The sequence below is a fragment of the Marmota monax genome, unplaced genomic scaffold (assembly GCF_021218885.2).
Source record: "Marmota monax isolate L192 unplaced genomic scaffold, Marmota_monax_Labrador192_F-V1.1 WCK01_AAM20220418_F8-fsc00480, whole genome shotgun sequence".
Classification (NCBI taxonomy): Eukaryota; Metazoa; Chordata; class Mammalia; order Rodentia; family Sciuridae; genus Marmota; species Marmota monax.
Genome location: NW_026692418.1, coordinates 239498 through 259028, shown reverse-complemented (window position 1 = coordinate 259028; position 19531 = coordinate 239498). Strand labels below are relative to the sequence as shown.

Below are 19531 nucleotides of genomic sequence, written 5' to 3'. Positions count from 1 at the left end.
GTCCTTTGTGCAGGTAATTTATTATCAGAAATCAAGGGCAAGCCCGCACGGTAGCTCAGGCCTGTAATTCCAGCAGTTTAGGAAGCTGAGGCACTAAGCAACTCAGTGAGACCCTGCCTCTAAATAAAATACAAAATAGGGCTGAGGATGGGGCTCAGTAATTGAGTGCCTCTGAGTTCAATCCCAGATACAAAAAAAAAAAAAAAAAGAAATCAAAAGAGGCCTTAAATAGGAATCTAGCCCTCCTCCCTAATGTCTCTAATTCCTGCTGAATGAAAGCATTCCAAACCCAAGGCCCTCTTGTTTTGTAACATGGAGGCTGACTTCTGGGGTGTACAGATGGTGCTCCAGCCATGTGATACAGACTGTTGTTTATGTATGCCATCACCTGTATTCACAACAGTCCTGTGTTGTCACCCCTATGCTACCGGCAGGTCAGTGAGGTTAAATGGCTTATTCTATTTGCCAAGCTTAGGAGTAGTAGAGCTGGGGTGGAGCCCTGTGCTTCTAGCCAACATCTGACGTGAATATGTCACTTGTTTATGGCTAAGAATTATGGAGCTGACAGTCTAAGTACTTTGAAAACCAGTACTTTCGATACATCACCAACCTTTTATTATAGATTATATGGATTTTAAGCCACATGTGCATCCCCAGAGCCTGGCACCTGTTAGGCAATAAATATTTGTAAAGTAAATGAAGAATACATGAATACAGTTACATGGCTTAGGGGCTGGGGTCGTAGCTCAGTGGTAGAGTGCTTGCCTAGCATGTGTGAGGCACTGGGTTCCATTCTTAGTGCCACATATAAATAAACAAAATAAAGCTCCATTGGCAATTAAAAAAATATGTTAAAAAAAAAAAAAGTTACATTGCTTAAAGGTAGATGTTCTGCCAGTTGTTGCTTGGATTGTTTTAATGGCCAAGGGAGATGCTGGAGAACACCTGCCTTAAAACTTTCCAGCCTAAATTACTGCACCTGTGCCTTATGGTGAGGTCACCATGGACCCAGAATGTTTTTTTGGAAAACACGTAACCCTGAGTAAAACCTGCCCCTTAATCTGCTGCGGTGTAGAGAATGGATGTCACTCTAGTTTGCAGTTCTTTCCCAGTCCTCTGTCCCCACAACCTCCTTGGAATTTGTACTGGCCTTATGAGCATGTCATCCATGAGGTTCACAGTGCTTATGAAGGAACCCTGCTTGGCCCTCATGTCCTGCCCCTGGTAGCCTTTATTACTTTATTTATATGCACACATCCCTGTGTTTGTGTTTGATGCCAGTCTCTCTATCCCTGGCTGATCTGTAGGAGCCTTAGGAAGGTCTGGGCAGGTGGGGCTAGGTAGTTACCTTCAAGGTTCCAGAACCATGATCTCAGCCTTGGTCCTGGATCTTGGGACAGACCTGGGATCATTGAATTTCCTCTCTGGAAGGAATGCTCCAGGACCCTCCAGTGGGTGGCAAGCTTTTCTATCCAGTCCCCACCCCATTCAGTCTAAGCAGTTCCCTCCATATGTTAGGGGACCCCTGGAAAGGTTTCTTTGGAAAAGGGGATTTTACTGCTTACAATTTGGAAAGCCTTAGACCTCACATTTTGCAAATGTGAAAACTAAAGCCCAGAGAATCCAGGGTCATACAGCTAGCCAGCTGCACCACTATCCCATATTCCTGCCACCATCCCAAATTGACCCCTGGCTCTGGGGTCAGCACTCTAAACCATGGGTTGGGTGAGGGAAAGGTCAGCGTTGTGCAGGCTTGACCCTGGCAAGCGCCCTCCCATGCCTGGAGTTGCCCTGACTCCTGCCTCTGGGCCCCTGGTAGATCAGGCTGGGCGGGAGGAGAGAGCAGGTTTGCTAGGACCTGCGGGAGGAAAGGAGCCAGCCCAGGGAGGCTGGGGCTTCCTCTGTCCAAATGGTAATTAATGAGGAGCGGCTTGGGCAGCCAGCCCTGTGCAGCCCTGCAATGCAGCCTTCTCAGACGGTGCTCCAGAAGAGAGCGTGGGAATCCTTTGTCATGCAGATCCTGCTGCCTGTTTGTTTGCCACCCCGGGATTTTTCTTTCTTCCTTCTTGTTATATATGGCTGACCCCATAGTAAGGCCATTAAAAAAAGAAGACAAGGAAGAAGAAAAAGAAAAGAAAGTTATCTGACAATAGATCAATACCTAATTAAAGCCGGAGGGAAGGCATGAAAGGCAGGAAGAAAGATTTATAGTTGCCCTGGGAGGGGAGAAGAACTTGGGAGTCCTCAGTTCAGGACAGTTTGGTCCCCCTCCCCCCCCCCCAGTGATGACATCTCCCTTGAGACCAAGGAATTGGTAGTGGGGATTCCTTCCTTCCCTGAAGGATCTCAGTGAATGCAGGAGACTTGAGAGGGCTGGACAGAGGCAGGTGACCTGACCATGTCAAGGTCAGGCAGCTAGCTCTCTGTGTCCAGGTCCAGATGGTTGGGTGCCCTTGTTCCTGGGCTAGGCCCAGTTTTCTTCCAGAGGGATCCTTCACCCTATAGAGCCTGCAGAATTCCGCTTTCTGCCAGTGCCCCCCTCTCTCCGGTGGCTAATTGGCTCATGAGCCTGCGGGCATTTTCCAGTGGTGATTTCTGCACACTCACCCAGGCCAGCCACAGCTCATCCTCTATGCCGTGGACTCTACCTCCTAGTTATTTTTAGTCTCTTGTGTCCTTCCCTGGAAGCCAAAGCATTGATCACACTTAAATGAGACCAGAACAATAAATTTCCCATCTCCTCTCTGCCCAGCTTCCCTCCTCCAGGACAAAAGTTTGTCATCCCCTAAACCAAGAGAACTGTAGACCTCCCTTTCCCCCAGAGAGTGTGACATCATCTCTTTTTCTTCCTGGGGGACTTTTCAAGGACATTTTTTCCTCCAGAGAAGCCCTACTTGGGAGATTCTGTTGGCCTTTTGTGATTTAGCTCAGCTGGAGAGAGGTGGGTGGTGAAGCTCTGCAGGTTTCTAGATGCAGCTCATTAGAAGGAGCCATGGGGAAGGCAGGGACAGCCTCTTGTACCAGGTTGGAGGGTGGCTGCCAAGAGCACCGGCTTTGGTCAAGACCACAGGTTTGGGGCTAGGACTGTAGGTCGATGGTGGAGTGCTTGATTAGTAGACATGAAGCCCTGGGTTGGATCCCCAACACTGCAAAAAGAAGGAAAGAAAGAAAGAAAGAGGAATATGGGTTTTGGGTTTTGTATCAGGCAGACCTGGCTCAAATCCTGGGTCCAGCACTTCCCACCAGGGGTCTCTGGGCTCAGAGCCTTTCCTCATCTCTAAAGCGAGGCCATTAGCACCTGCATCAAAGGGTGGTCTTCAGGGTCTGACCCAGTGTTCACTGCAGGGCAGCTGTTTCCATGATAACTGCTGTTATTGGTTTCACTGCTGTTCCCAACCCCAATGCCACCTCAGTGTTAGGCAGAGGCTAGGATGAGAGGCAGGTGATACGGGTTGTAACCCAAGTTCCATCTTGGGCAGGTCACCTCCCTTCTTGGAGTCTTGGTTTTCTATCTGTAAAATGAATAGGCTGAACCAAGTGGTCTTTTCGGCCATAAACCAATCCTCTGGGAAATCCATAGGAGGCTCCAAGGCAACCTAGTATCAGGAAGAGGACATGGAGCCTCTTGCTATAGGGTCTTCCTGCCCAGGCAGCCGACTCGGAGGGCCAGGGCTGGGGTGGGCAACCGAGTCCAGCATTCTTACGAACTCCTTCTCTTTTTCTGAACCAGGGTCCTTGGCTGTGTCTGTGGCTGACATGACCGCACCGGTAGTGGGCTCTTCCGGAGGGGTGTATGCCCTCATCTCTGCCCATCTGGCAAACATCGTCATGGTGAGACCCTTCTGTTCCCACATGTCTCCCTTCCTCTCCTCTGCTGCCACTGGACCTGGCCATTAATCCACTGGAGCTGGCCCAGCCCAGACCTGTCAAGTGCCAGCTGGATGGGAGCAGGGTTCACAAACACCCTTCCCCCTCCAAAGGCCCATCTCAGTGGAGTCCCTCCCATACCCATTTATATTTTTTCCATAGCTTTGCCTTGGCCTATGAATGTACCCAACTCTTTCCCATTCAGTGACTTAGAAAAAGTGTTAAAATTTGGCCACTACTGTGTACGATCTTTGGAATGCCTTGTTTGTCAAAAGTTCGTTAAAAAGTCAAAGGGCCTTAGAGATTATTTCTCCGAAAGTATCAAATAGGAAAAGAGGTTCTGAGAGGTTAAGTGATTTGTCCAAAGTCATAACCAAATTGGTTGCAAAAACCAAGACTTGAAGCCACATCTCCTGACAGCCAATCAAGTGTTGCTCCCCTGTGCCAGCCCTTTATGTGGTGGAGCACCCTTCCGGTTCCCACTCTCTTCTGCCTCTTCCTGAAGGGCAGTGCCGTGTGATGGGTAAGAGGAGGGGCTCTGGAGTCAGACAGCCTGGATCTGACTCCCAGCGACCCACTTCCTAGAGGGTGACCTTGGGCAACTTATTTAATCTCTTTGGGCCTTGATTTCTATGTCCATGGAATGAAATGATACATAATAAATGAGGTAAAGTAAGAATAATCAGGCTGGGGATACAGCTCAGTTGGGTAGAGTGCTTGCCTTGCGTGCACAAGACCCTGGGTTCAATCCCCAGCACCACACACACACAAACACACACAAAAAAAAGAATAATCACTGAAAATAAATGTTAACCTAATCTCTCTATTCCTCCTGGAAGAGGTTCAGACTAGACTCAACCTGCAGGGCAAGAAATTGGGAAGAGCCTGATAGAGGTTGTCCAAGCCCCTGTGTGGAGGACATCTGAGTTTGGAGGTGGAAGGGAGACTCCCTGGCCGGGCTTGGCTGCCCTGCCCCACGCCCTGCTGCCCCAACACCTGCAGGCCTTATACATCTATTCCCACCCCCTGTACCTGGCCCAGGGCTGGGCTCATGCTTTAGACGGCACCTGCTAAATTTTTGGTGAAGGAAGGAATAGTATCCAGAAAAGGCTTAGCCTCCCTCTGGGGCCCTCAGGCACCCCCCTCGTCCTTCATCACCATCTCCCCAAAAGGCTTAGCCTCCCTCTGGGGCCCTCAGGCACCCCCCTCGTCCTTCATCACCATCTCCCCGTATGACAATCCTGTGACTGCTCAGTTATAGCAGTTTGGGACATTCTTAAATTCACATTTTCTTCTTGATTTGTCCTGTTCTTACCTTCCCTACTTGCAACACCACCCCTTCTTTTCCCACCACTGTCTCCTTTGTAAGTGGAGAGGGTGGGGGGAGGCAGAGGGAGAGGGAGGGAGCCGGACTGCTCTTGCTCTTGGCCTGGATTCTGGCAACTTCCACTTCCTGTGAGTGCTCTGAGTGCTCAGAGAGAGGCCCTGGGTGTGGGAAGCATGCGTGAATGGGAGAGCCTGGAGAGTGTGTGTTGGTGCACGTGTGTTCACACACAGCTCAGTCTGCAGAAAGCCCCAGAGCACAGGGCTGCCTCACATGGCCCTTTTAAATGGGTCATTCTGTATCAGTGCCACATCTTTCCCCAGACACAGCTCTTCCTCTGAATTCGGCCTCCTCCACTCCCCCGCCCCCTGCCCCAATTCCTCTCCGTGGGGGAGGACTGACCTCCTCCCTCCCACTCCCCCCAAGATGTGGCTATAGCTGCGCATGGGGGCTGAACAGGCAGGACTGGAGAACATGGGAAAGAAGGAGCAAAGAGGAGTTGGAAAGCCTCATGGGAAACAGCCCTGGTGCCTCAGCAGTTCCCATGGTGAGCACTGCCCACCCCTGGACCACAGGACAAGGCCGAGGGGTCCAGGGAGGTGTGAAAGTAGTTTTGTTCCAGTTTATGCTTCTTTCTGGCAAGTAGCCCAAGGCTGGTGGCTGTGGAGATGAGCAGTCCCATCTGAGAACCCAGTGTCTTCCCAGAAGGAAGCAGCTTTCCCAGCCACCTGGGAGCTTTGTAGGCCCTTGAGTCTGGCATGTGGGGAGCCTTCTCTAGAAAGTCATGTGATGCTTGTCCATGGTGAAAAAACTAATTTACTCACTAGAAAGGTCACTTTCCCCTTGGTCAAGGGACATTCTTTGCCCAAATTAGCTCAGTACTGAGCAGTTCAGAGGTGCATTGGGTCAACCCATTTGAAATTGCCATTTCTGTGGCCCCGGAGCTTTTGAACATTGGCAATTTCATATGGTTCAACTTAATAAATATACTCTTGCTTTTAATTCTGAAATGAAAATTTGGAATATCTGTGCCTGTGCACAATAAAGTCCCTCATCACAACAGAAGACAAAAAGATATGGATTTGACAGAAAATCTGGTTTAGGGGCTGGACATGTAGCTCCGTGATAGAGTGCTTGCCTAACATGTGCAAGGCCCTGGGTTTGATTCCTAATGCTACAAAAAAAAAAAAAAAAAAGAAAAGAAAGAAAAGAGCTGGGTACAGTGCCACCCACCTGTAATCCCATCTACTCGGAAGGCTGAGGGAGAAGGATCACAAGTTTGAGGCTAGCCTCAGCAATTTAGAGAGACTCTGTCTTAAAATTAAAAAGGACTGGGGATGAAGCTCAATGGTAGAGCACTTGTCTAGCAAGTACAAAGTCTTGGGTTCAATCCCTAGATCCCCAGCGGCTATGAGATCCTGTGTGTGTGTGTGTGTGTGTGTGTGTGATTTCTCTATTAATTCTGCCAGCTATTTATATAAAGAACAATCAGAAAATTATTCTTTTGGCTTCAGATACATCTTAGAAAAGTGTCTGGCACTTCTGTTCTCAGGACCATTTAAATAAGAGAATCTGCCTTAAATGAAATTACATTTTATTTTTCCTAAAAACACATTGAGTTTCAAAAACCTTGCAGTTTACATCAAATAATTAAATTCAGAAAATATTTCAACAAAAGATCTGGGTTGCAAAATCACCCGCTATTAAGACTGCTAAACATTAGAAATATAAAGATCTGCCTAACTGAATAATTTATTAATTGCCTCCTGCTGTGGCCCATAGGCCAGAGATACATTTTTAAATATACAAGATATTTACTTGCCCTTTGCTCTATATGTTAGATGCTTTCCTAACACAGTTGAGATCTGGATTTATGCACATTGTTCCATGTGGTGGAAGCACAAGGAAAAATATTTATCTGGAAGACACAGAAGATTTTGGCTCTAAGGTTTATGTTTAAAAGTAAAAACCCTTTTGTAGAGCTGATGATCACTCCCAGTTTTATCTGTAACATGTTTATATGTTTCCTGTGTTGGAATTTCTTCTTCTTTTTTTTAGTTGTAGATGATCACAACCCTAACCCTTTATTTTATTTATTTTTATACAGTGCTGAGAACCCAACTCAGTGCCTCACACCTGCTAGGTCAACAAGGCCTTACCTCTGAGCCACAACCCCAGCCCCAGGGGATTTCTTTAAGTCATTTGATAAGAAACTTTCTACCAAGGATACATAAAGCTGATTTAAATGGAAGCTCCCTGACTGGATTTCCATTTCTGTGCTCTTAAATTAAAAAAAAAAAAATATATATATATATATATATATATATATTTTTTGTTTGTTTGTTTGTTTTTTAATTTGTGGTGCTGGGGATGGAACCCAGGGCCTCATACCCGTTGGCAAGGCTGGACCCCAGAGCTGCTCAGGCAGCCCCTGCCTCTGAGCTGTCAACTGGCTGGCTGAGTGGGATGTCAAAGCAACTGGTTTACTGACTTGTTTGCTGTGGCTGAGTTCCTATCTCACCCTGTGAGGCTCGGGGAAGAAAGAAATTAAAGGGCCTGCAAAGGGTTTGTGTTCCCCAGGGGCCACGGGCTTTTCCACATTTATAGCAGCAGCAGTGCAGGCTGTGGGAGAGATTTTTTTCTTCTCTCCTGGTGTTTCACTGCACTCGTTTTATTGGAGGGAATAATGGGTTGGGAAAATAAGGCAGCCGGTGGGAAGGGTTGACTTTCTAATTTAACCCCTCAGCTGCTAGGAGACGGGTCATTTACTGTCATTCACTCAGCTCTGGGGGCAGCTGGCTCAGACAGAACAGGCAGATGGACTGTGACCCTGTCTCTGACATGTGGTGGATGCAGTCCTGCACCCAGAACCCTAGCAGCTCACCGCAAACTCAGTATGACCTTGAACTAGCCCTCCTGGGTCCTCAGGTTCTTCTTCTCTAAAGTGCTGGGCGGAGGGTTGGACTGAATCAGCTTGGCAGACTCCAGTACCTCTGGCTGGGGGCCAGGCAGGTATAGTCAACTCAGGAAGCTAGCTTGGGAATGCTCTGGTCAAACAGGAGCCTCCACCCTCCCTGTGTCCAAGGTCATTTGGATTGTGAATCTTTACTGTCACTCTACAGGAAAACTCATTGTCTTTGCACCAGATCTAAATACTAATATCAGACATTTATAGGACACCCACTATATGGCCAGATATTAGTGCTTTGCACATATTCATTTATTTCATCCTTATAATCACCTGATGAGCTAGGTAATTGACATGAGCGCTGTTGTTATCTGAAATTCACAAATGAGGGCACTAGAGAATAAGAAATTCTGAGCAACCCCACCAGTGACTATACAAGACTAGGAATATGGATGGTGCTTTTTTTTTTTTTTCATATGAGAGATTGAACTCAGGGGCACTCAACCACTGAGCCGCTTTTCCAGCCCTATTTCGTATTTTATGTAGAGACAGGGTCTCCCTGAGTTGCTTAGTGCCTCGCTGTTGCTGAGGCTGGGTTTTGGATGGTTTTTTTAAGACTAATCCGACATCGGGCCCAGAGAGGCCACACTGTGTTCAGAGAAGATACTCAGAGACTTTGATGAGGAACAGGGACCTCAGAAGTGTTCCGTATGGCTTCTGTTTGTACTGTGGCGAATACACCTATTACCAGCTCCACACTTCAGAATGTTGCTCACTGGCATCGAAGACATTCACATTGTCATGCAGCCGCCGCCACCATCCTGTCTCCAGGGCTTCCTCATCTTCCCAAGCTGAAACTCTGTACCCATTAGACACTTCCCTCCTCATATCCTCTTCCTCCAGCCCACGACAACCACCATTCTACATCCTGTCTCCACGAATTTGACCACTCTAGGCACTTCACACAAGTGAAATCACTGCAGTGTTCAGTGTTTTTGTTGTTGTTGTTGTTTTTTGTGACTGGCTTATTTCACTCATCATAGCATCAGGGTCCATCCACATTGTAGCATGTGTCAGAATTCCTTTTTTACGATTGAGTAATATGCCACGTTTGTATGTGTGTCTACATATTTTGTTTATCCAATCACCCATCTCTAGACACTTGGGTGGCTTCCACCTTTTGGCTGTTGTGAATACTGCTGCTATGAACATGGGTCTTATTGATTTTTTTTTTTTTTTTTTGGTACCAGAGATTGAACCCAGGGCCACTTAACCACTAAGCCACATCCCCAGCCCTTTTTATTTTGTATCTTGAGACAGGGTCTTCCTAAGTTGCTTAGGGCCTCACTAAGTTATTGAGGCTGGCATTGAATTCATGATCCTCCTACCTCAGCCTCCCGAGCTGCTGGGATTACAGGTGTGCACCACTGCGCCTGGCTGGGTCTCACTTTTAATGAAGAATAAAAACCCATGGATAACTGGGCACAGTGGTGCACATCCTGTAGTTCCAGCTACAAAAGAGTCAAAGGCAGGTGAATCACTTGAGGCCAGCCCAAGCAACAGAGTAAGGCCCTTTCTAAAAAACAAAACAACAACAACAACAAAAAAAAAAACAAAACAGATGCATAGGTGGCCTAGCAGGGAGGCAGAGCCTAGAGAACAACAGGAGGAGGAACTTTTCAGTGATAAGAGCCCTTTCCAGGGTTGCCTCAGGAAGTAGCCAGCTTCCCTTCACAGGGCTGAGAGCCTTCTTGTTGGCTACTTGACCGCAGGTGTCCCCTTTGGGAAGAGAAGGCTGGCTGGCTCGTGATGCCGAGTTCCTTCCCTCTGAAGGCTTCGGCCTGGAGGGGAGCTGGTGGCCCCCCACCTCCAGCCAGTTGAGCTGGCCCAGCTTGCTGCTCCCTGCAGCAGGGGCACCCGACTCCTATTTTGTTCCGTCTCTTGGCAAGGTCCCTCTGTGGGCAGAGACCAGCAGGGGACAGTGTTATCCTGCCATCTGCTTCTTAGCATAGAACGTGTCTGCAAGCAAATTGAGACTTTCCACCTAAAGAGGGGCCACATGTGGCCCAGCCCATCTTTTGTGAAGGCAGGGCTTGTGGGTCAGTGAAGAACAATGAGGAACAGGGAGGAGGGGACAAGGATTTCTCCCCGTTCTTGGCAGCTTCCCCCACGTCCTGCTGGCTCTGCTGGCGCTGTCATAGACGGCATTGTTCATGCCAGGGTTCAGGGTCTCCGTGAATTTGAACTAAGGGATGTTCTTGTAACCTCCAAGGAGTGTGAGATGTGCCCTGGAGGGGACCCTGGGGCAGCCAGCCAGGGCAGATGGGGTGGGTGGGGGAGAACAGAAGTCCCCCTGGCCGTGCCCAGTTGCCTCCTTCCCTGGGCCGCTGTGTTCCAGGAAGCTCGCAGGCTGGTTCTGGGCTGTGTGCTCACATCTGTAGAAATGGAATAAGGCTTTGCGCTGCAGGAGTGCCCCTTAAAGGAACCCCGTGGTGAAGTCTTTTGTAAAGTGAAAAATCCTTTTGTAAGGTGAATAATTGTACTGTTGATCTGCCTTGGTGGTTCAGAGTTTTCTGAGATTCTCAGGGGAAAGAGAGACTTGTTTGGAGGCCATCTGGCCCGCCCCCTTCTCAACGCCTGATTCTCCTCTGGAGCAGCTCTGTCTGAGTGATGAAGTCCCTGTTTGGAACCTTCAGTGATGGGAAACTCACTACCCCCACCCCGCGCTGGATCATTCCATCTTTGGACAGTTCTGCTTATCAGATGTGAAACTGACCTTACACTAGAAGATGCATCTCTGGGAAGTTGGTTTTTTGGTTTGGTTTGTTTTGGTTTGGGGTTTTTTTTGGTACTGAGGATTGAACGCAGGGTGCTTAACCACTGAGCCACATCCCCAGCCCTTTTTAAAAATATTTTACAGGATCTTGCTGAATTGCTTAGGGCCTCACTGAATTGCTGAGGCTGACTTTGAACTCATGATCCTGCTGCCTCAGCCTCCCAAGCTGCTGGGATTAAGGGTGCCACCCTGGCCTCTGGGAAGTTTTTATCTATGGAGTCTCCTATTTGCAGTTTGTGCTGGATACATCCTTTCCTCATGTTGACTCACTTGATGCTTGAAAACAGTGAACTTGACCCCTGAGTCTTTGAGCTGAAAGATCCTGGTTTTCTCATTTGTTCTTCACAGGCAGGATTTTGAGTTCTTTTATCATCTTGATGATGATGGTTCTGCTTTGATTTGCTTGATGTGCTATTCCACGTCATGTTCCATCATATCCCTTGTCAGCTGCAGACACAGTGCTATCTCAGGTGCTATTTCACAGTGATGTCTGAGGAGGAGGACACGGGCTCTGGTCTCCTGAGATGTAGATTCTCTACTTCTGTTAGTGGACCTCAAGAGTTTTTATGACAGGGGCTGGGGCTCAGCAGTAGTGCACTTGCCTGGCATGTGTGAGGCACTCGGTTTGATTCTCAGCACCGCATATAAAAAAATAAAAGATCTATCAACAACTAAAAAAAGGTGTTTTTTAAAAAAAGAGTTTTTTTTTTTAATTTTCTTTTTTTTTTTTAGAGAGAGAGAATTTTTATTTATTTCTTTTTTTTTTTAGTTTTTGGCGGACACAACATCTTTGTTTGTCTGTGGTGCTGAGGATCGAACCCCGGCCGCACGCATGCCAGGCGAGCGCGCTACCGCTTGAGCCACATCCCCAGCCCCTTTTTTTTTTTTTTTAAAGAGAGAGAGAGAGAGAATTTTTTTAATATTTATTTTTTAGTTCTCGGCGGACACAACATCTTTGTTTGTATGTGGTGCTGAGGATCGAACCCGGGCCGCACGTATGCCAGGCGAGTGTGCTACCGCTTGAGCCACATCCCCAGCCCCAAAAAAAGAGTTTTTATGACAGGGATAAACTTACCTTCGTCTAAAATCTCAAAAGTCCTGCTGGTGTATTCTGCTACGAAGGCCCAGCTCTCTCAGGAGTTCATGGAGGTGATTTCTTTAAATGTCCGCTTTTCATCCCTACCTGCAGAGGAGCAGCCTGATCTTCAAGTAATAAATCTCTCTCCTTTTTCTCTAGAACTGGTCAGGCATGAAGTGCCAGTTCAAGCTGCTGCGTATGGCTGTGGCCTTGGTCTGTAGTAAGTACTGATGGGGGGCGGGCTGGGGAGAACACCAGGCATTGGGTCCTAGGGATAGAGATGTCACAGTCCTTGCCTTTCAGGGGCAAAGGCTTGTGATCAAGAAAAAAAAGTGAGACACATTAGTACTGACCAACAAGGTGGGGGGCGGGGAGTGAGGTGGTCTGTCCCTCTGCACTGCTTCGTCACCTTTTCTCATCTTTTTTATGGACATAAAATATGCAAACAGAAAAGTTCTCAGTGACCAGAACCCAGATCAAGAGAAATAGCTTCTTGACCTTTTGCATCATGGAGTTGTTTGAGATCCACCATTGGAAGTCAGAGACCCCTTCCCCAGAATACATGTGCATATATGTGCATACACACACATGCACATTAAAACTTGCATTTTTATCAGTTTCACAAGCTATTAACTACTCTGTGAGCCCCTATGAGCAGGATGTGCTGGAGGCTATAGTCAGGAGAGGTCAGTTCTACCTACAGAGGTCTTGTGAGTGTTAAAGGCAAGCAGGTATATAGCAGGGAGATGAGGTGCCAGAGGCATGTTGGGCAAAGGTGCACTGTGAACTGAAGCACAGGTGGGTGTGAAGGTCATTGGCTGGCACACTGACTGTCAAAACTCACTAAGGAGGCATGGGACTGTGTGTGGCTGTGACCGGAGATAAAGCTAGTGAGATCCTGGAAGTCAGATTGGAATGTTTTTAAAGGCAAGAGGAAAAAAAAAAATGGGCTTCCTCCCCAGTGTACTGGGAGGTCACTGGAGGACTCCATAAGAGGGAGAAATAGATTTGAGGTTGAGAAAACCAGTCAGGATGCCATGTGGAGGGTGGGTAGTGTGAGAGGGATGAGACCAGAGGTAAGGAGCTTGTCCTGAGCCTGAACAGAAGCAATGGAGGTCCGGGAAGAGAGAAGGGAGACACACGCTCTCTCCTTTCATCCTCAGAAGATGCCCTCAGAGAGCCTATCATTAAGTCAAGTCAGAAGTAGGAACTTAAAGCTCAGAGAGTTAAGCTTCTGGCTCAGGGTTGCCCAGCAAAGAGGTGATAATCCAGAATTCAGAGCCAACCTGTGCCGTTTCGAATGCCCATGCTTTAGCCAAGCTGAGTGGTGAGCGCCTGGCTTTCTCAGCCTGGGGCAGCTCCCTGCTGCAGGGCCAGGCCTGTGAGGGCTCCCCTCTAATGTATGTCCACATTCCTTGCCTCTGGCCCCATGGCTCTCAGGAAATCACGTCTGTCCCTGACCCACAGAGGGGCCCTCTGGATCTGTTTCCTGGATGAGACTAGAGGATTTCTAATCCCAGAGAGAACTTTTCAGCCTTAAAACCCTTGACTCTGAGCAGGGGACCAGGGGTGGGAGCATGGGTGAACTCTGCCGCTGTGTCTGTCCAGACTCTGCCCTTCACTTGCTTTCAAAGAAGGAAGGAGAAGCGTCATAAAAACTAAAATGCTGTTTTGGAGTTGGGAACCATTGGTTTTAATGCTCCTGTATTGAACCCAGGACCTGCTCAGCAGAGGCAGAAAGGCTTCCCTGGGGGCTGGGTGGAGTGGGGGGAGCTGAGCCTCAGTCCCCAGCTGCTCTTTTTCCACCACCTATTGGCCACCTTGGGAGTTGCAGGGCCAGTGCAGAAGGTGGGGCAGTCCTCAGGGGAATGCAGGTCCCTGGCAGTTCTGGCACTCCAAAATGGTTAGGGTAGAGAGGCCCACTGGTTAACTAAATGGTAATGGAACAACTGCAAGCCTTCCCCTCAAAGGGCTTTCTTTCGGTCTGTAGGTTTGCCTTGGTTTCCTCACCTGTTAAGTGGGAAAGTGAGCTCTCTGTGCTCCTTTGGTGTTGGGAAATGAGGTTGCCTCATACTTGTCCCTTCAAGACATCCCTATTTGGCCCACCTAAAAAATTCACAAAAGAAGGAAGGATCGGAGAGCAGATGGTGGTATCTTAGAATTGTCTTAGGGAGAAAGTCCAGAAATTCTCTGGGATGAGGGTGGAGTGAGGATCGCTTACTTCCATTCCCTCTTTGTCCTTGTCCCTCTCCATCCCTTCCTCCTAACCACAAAAGCAGTGGTTCTGAGAGTTTTCTGAGGGTTTTGAGATAATGCATGAAAACACAGCATGTGCTGGGCACATATTGAAGTTGCTAACAGGCTCCACCAGTGCAGCCTGGTGCACCGAGGCTGAGACTTCCTACAGTTGGACAAACTGGGATCCGGGCCCCAGGACTTGGTGCAACCTCAGCTTTGCCAGGGCCTTTGGGCTTGCAGTCAGCCCCTGCCCTCTCCCGGGAACACCCTCCTCGGGCAAGACCCCTCTAAATACTCAGATCACAGATTAAAGATTGCCTCCGGAGGACCTACCAGACTCCCTGAAGAGTCCCCTCCTTATGCCCGGCATTGACTTTACGTCACCTATTTTTTCCCCATAGATGAATCTCTTAATGAAATTGTCTTACGTGTGTAATTGTTGGCTGGCTTATCACCAGGCCCCATGAGCTCTGGGAGAACGGTTTTGTCCGTCTCCTTGATTCTCATGTCCCCAGTGCCCTAGATGGTACTCGGCCTCACAGCCATAAATGCATTAATCAGAGGGTGGTGGTCTGGGGTGCGAGGCCTCTGTCCCTGCAGCCCCCGCCCAGGGCCCTCCTGTGACTTCTCTGTGCTTCCTCCTCCTGCAGTGAGTCTGGAGTTCGGGCGGGCCGTGTGGCTCCGCTTCCACCCGTCGGCCTACCCGCCCTGCCCTCACCCGAGCTTCGTGGCACACCTGGGTGGTGTGGCCGTGGGCATCACCCTGGGCGTGGTAGTTCTGAGGAACTATGAGCAGAGGCTGCAGGACCAGTCGCTGTGGTGGATTTTTGTGGCCATGTACACCGTCTTCGTGCTGTTCGCCGTCTTCTGGAACATCTTTGCCTATTCTCTGCTGGACTTGAAGCTGCCACCGCCCCCATAAGGGGCTGAGGACGGAGGAGGTGGGGAGGGGAGGGAGAAGCAGCATCCAGAGGGAGCACCTGGATCTTTTTCTCATCACCAGCTTAGTGAAGCCAGAGAGGAAAGGCAAGGACTCCGCTGGTACTGCGATGTTTGTGTTTCGATACGGGCACACGGTGGGGCCTCTTTTTGAAAGGCACTGGAGGAGGAGTTGGATATGGCTGCTGTCATTTTTCTAGCCTGTTCTGGTGACATCAGGCCTGGGTAAAGGCCTGGGGTAGGGTGAGAAGCTGCCCTGTGGGCTGGCTGGTTCCATGTGCTGTCCTTTCCTGGCCACAGGAGGGGCAAAAGCTTGGTCCCTCATCCTCCACCCCGAGAGACCCTGAGAGACATAGGGAAGGTCGGAAGGTCTCTGTGGCCAGGTAGTGTTTCCTCTGTTTACTTTTTTTTTTTTTTTTTGGTACTGGGGATTGAACCCAGGGGCACTTTACCACTGAGCCACTTCCCCAGCCCTTTTTATTTTTTTATTTTGAGGCAGGGTCTTGCTCATAAGTTGTTGAGGTTGGCCTTGGATTTACAATCCTCCTGCCCCAGCCTCCCAGTTTGCTGAGATTACAGGTGTGCACCACCACACCCAGCACAGTGTTCCCTCTGGAGTCCAGGTCTGGAGTTCTGGGGTGGAAAGAGGGCCCAGTGGTGGATGTGTTGGCTTTAACCTGAGAGATACTGGGGGGGGGGGGTACCCTCCTGGGCCAGCCAGTGGTTACTGGGGCATGACCTCTAGGGCCTATACTGGACAAGGCAGGGAGATCTGTAAGCTCCAGATCCCACTCTAGCCCTGGGGGATAGTGAGAGAGCCCCAAGCGGGGGGAATAAACCTCAGCCCAAGTTCCTTCTGGGGAAGCCCCAGGACCAACTTTCAGCCTCTCCCTCCCTTTCATCCTGGATGCTGACTTCACACACCAGCCGCCCAGCAGCTGCACCTGCCTTGACTTTAGGGTCTATTCTTTCCCTTCTACTGCCCTGACCCGATTTTGTGCCTGTCCTTTTGGTATGGAGACAGTGTCCAGGTGTGAGTGAGTGACCGTGTGTGTAGGGAAAGATGATGTGGGGCAAGCTGGAGCCTGGAGAGGAAGTCACGTGAGGCGGTGGGTGTGTGGGGAGTCTAAGAGGAGGTACAGGGAGCCCTGGTGTGCTGTGGTGTGGTTACCGGGTGTCCTTGTTTTTAGAAAAGCCTGCCTCCCTTGTTTCCCATCTTCTGTCCCTTCCAGACATTCCCTGAGCATCATTGACCTGCAGGAAAATTATCTCTGCTCTAGGGCGATCTTGGGCCCTCTCAGCCCTTGGATTGCTAAGAAGAAATGCATCCAAGTTCTGCTCCTTTCTACCTCTGGCATAGCTTTCCGATCCGAAAATGTCCTGTCTTGTTCTGTCTCCCTGAGAAGAGAATCTTTTGGGGTGCAAGAAAGGCTCTGGCAGGACTATTGAGGCTGTGTGTCCATTTGAGATAGGGGGACAGGTGGCTGCAGTGAAGGACATTCTAGTTTAGGTGGAACATCGCTCCAGAGGAGCCTTGTTCGGGGCTTGGATGAGTGTCCAGGGCGAGAGCAGCCTGGGGGTGCAGCTGCTGAGAGCTGGGGGGGAACCGAGGACTATGGAGACCCCTCACCCTTGCTTCACAAATAGGCAATGAGGCTGGGGGAATGACTTCACCCCACCCCCACCACCTGGCAGCCCCAGATGCCAGGACAGGTGAGAGCAGAAGCCCCGCCTCCCAGCAGGGAGCCAGCTGCCTCTCCCCTCCTGGAAGGGAGGGCAGCATTCAGGCCTGCGCTGGAGGAGCCACTGCAGCCCTGAGCCAAGGGTGTTGGGTGGGTGACCTTTCACAAAATCTGTCCTTCCCTTTATACTGCTTTTGGAAGTCTAACTCTCCTGAAAGGACAAAGAACCCCAGGCCTGGAGGCAGAGGGGCTGCAGGGTCAAGGGCAGGAGTGTGGGGCTGCCTTCCATCAGCCTTGTGCCCATCAGAGCCTGTGTGCAGTGAGGTCCAGGGTCAACCAGGCAGGTGTCTGGGGGTCCCTGGCCACTGTCGCTTCCTGAGCTAATGACCGTATGGAAACGGGCAGGTCTTTCTACCCCAGGACACACTCACTCATAGTCTATGCCAGGCCCTTCCCCATCTTTGCTCAGCACTAACTACATTGTCCTGGTCCCCCACGTATGGCCTCAAGGTCACACTAGTGCCAATTCTGCCAAGGACTGCCAGTCAGCCTGAGGCCACGTGGGCTGAGTCACATCATCCTGGAACATCTATTCTGTGTCCTGCCTGCCATTTGCTGCCCTGGGATGATGTGGATGGAAGGGTCTGCTGCTTAGGAGAGGGTGCGAGGCTGTGGAGCCTGGGCCAAGACTTGAGTAAGGATCAAGAGGGGCCAGGACCCATGCCTCTGTCCATGGGCTACAGCAGCAGCTAAGCTTGAATGCTTCTGTCCCTTTCTGGAGGGAAGAGGCAGCTGGGCCCTGCTGTCCTGGCACTTGGGGCTGCTGGGATGAGGGGGGAGCCAGCAGAGCTCCATCTTGTCAGGTGTGGCTCAGAGGCAGGGAACTAGACTCTAGTGAGTCCTCAGAAGCTCCCAGCTCCTTCAGGGCTTCAGCTAAGAGCTTGTTTCTGGAAAGGGCAGTCTCCTCCCTCCCTCCTCTCACCCTGTTAAGTCCACCCTCAGGGCCTGGAGCTCTGGAAGGGAGTCTCATCCAGAGCTCAGGCCACCAGCACCAGCTGTTCCCTGCCACCGTCTTCTCCCAACCACCACTCCCAAGCAGGGCCACAGATCAGGGACAGTGGAGTCACTTCACAAGATCCAGACAGGTTTATTTCTGGGGCTCTGGCCTTCTCCTCAGGAGGGGCCGTGCTCCTGTGCCCTCTCCAACCCTCAGCAGCGCTTGCCCAACTGGCCTCGGGCCTCTTCCCTTTGTCCCACCTTCCTCTCCTGTATGGCTACCAGCCAGGACGCTGGGCAGTAGATGACGGGTACATCTTCAGGCTGCTGGAGGTAGGTCCGCCTGTCTGTCCTGGAGCACAGAAATTGAGAGCTGGGGAATCCCCAGACAGCGGCCACAGGCGCCTGGCTCCTTAAACTGGAGAGGAATCTCAAACTGGGGAAGGGAAAACAGGCCTTCAAAGGAGAGATTTCACTTTAATGACACCATTCATCATTCGTTTTTTTTAATTAGGAAAAACTCCCTAATGAGGCTCTTTTGGCAGCTAATGGGACTCTCAATTTCCATGAGAACCATTATTGCCCAGAGCATTAGGGGAACCACTGCTCACCACACCAGGACTTTCCTCCAGAGTGCAGATGCAATGCGGGGAATCCCTCTCCCGCATCATGGGTGTTGCTCCCAAGCTGGCCGCAAAGCACTGGCCGATTCTCCTCTGCCTTAAAAACAGTGCCCAACAGTGAACTGCCCCCCACCCCCACCGCCCCAGGACTTGAGTAAGTGGGAGGAAAAAAAAAAAAAAAACCAAACTGCAATGTTGGTTTCTAAATATTTTTGTATTGTGTACATTCTGTATATTTTTGTTGTAACATATTATTTGAGCACAGATTCCATTAAAGATTTTTTTTTTTTAAGTCATTGGTTATTCAGGATGTGTCCTGAGGGCTGGTACAGGAACCTGTTTTTGTCTGGGCCTGGGTCAGGGTGGGTGGGAGACGGTGAGGGACAGTGGTGGGGGATTGGCAGTTCATAAACATGGAGGGAGCATGGGGGGTTGGTGCCAGTGTTTCTTTCTTCAACTTTACTGAATTGCTGAGCTCATTTCAGTGGTTGGTGAAAGCCCTGATTGCTCTTCCCATCAAATGCATATACAAAGACGATTTTGTGGATGATTTTTGAGGTGGGTGGCAGTGGATGAGGAAAGTCACTCCTGGCTTCAGGTCAGGAACCTCTAAGCCAGTGTCCTGGTGGGTGCCCCCGGCCTTCCCTTCCACTCATGTATCCCTAGGACAGATTCATACTGTAATCATCATCATGAAATCTTTGAAATGTCCTCGGGATTCCTTCTTCATCTTGAAGACTAGTCTTCAGGTCCTTCTTGGGGCCATCAGCATCCTAGCCTTGAGGAATGGGATGTTCTCAGGGTTAGGAGGGTAAGCTGAGTTCACAGACAGAAAGGGAAGGAGCTTGACAGTTAGGGGTGGAGTCAGGTCAGGAAGAGAAACTGTCAAGCTGGCTTTGAGTGGATGAGGCCTGAGAAAGTGGAGTTTCCACTAACTTCTCTAAATCGGGGCCAGTGTATGTCCTGTTGTCATTCTGTTAACTTCTGGTTTGAGGATTAAACTGTCCTGTTAAATTCATCAAGAGGGTTGTCTCTCCCAA

The 19531-nt window shown here is 49.8% G+C and overlaps 1 protein-coding gene across 2 annotated transcripts in view; it reads left to right on the top strand.

Annotated features, from left to right (window-relative positions):
- Window positions 1-18821, top strand: part of Rhbdl3 (rhomboid like 3) — a 49890-nt gene extending 31069 nt beyond the window's left edge. For both annotated transcript variants that reach the window (XM_046442936.2, XM_046442935.2), the window contains 3 exons: window positions 3731-3831; window positions 12173-12233; window positions 14902-18821. In XM_046442936.2, the coding sequence (XP_046298892.1) occupies window positions 3731-3831; window positions 12173-12233; window positions 14902-15173 (434 nt within the window). In that variant the 3' untranslated portion in view covers window positions 15174-18821. The remainder of the gene's footprint in view (window positions 1-3730; window positions 3832-12172; window positions 12234-14901) is intronic.
- The last annotated feature ends 710 nt before the right edge of the window (window positions 18822-19531 follow it).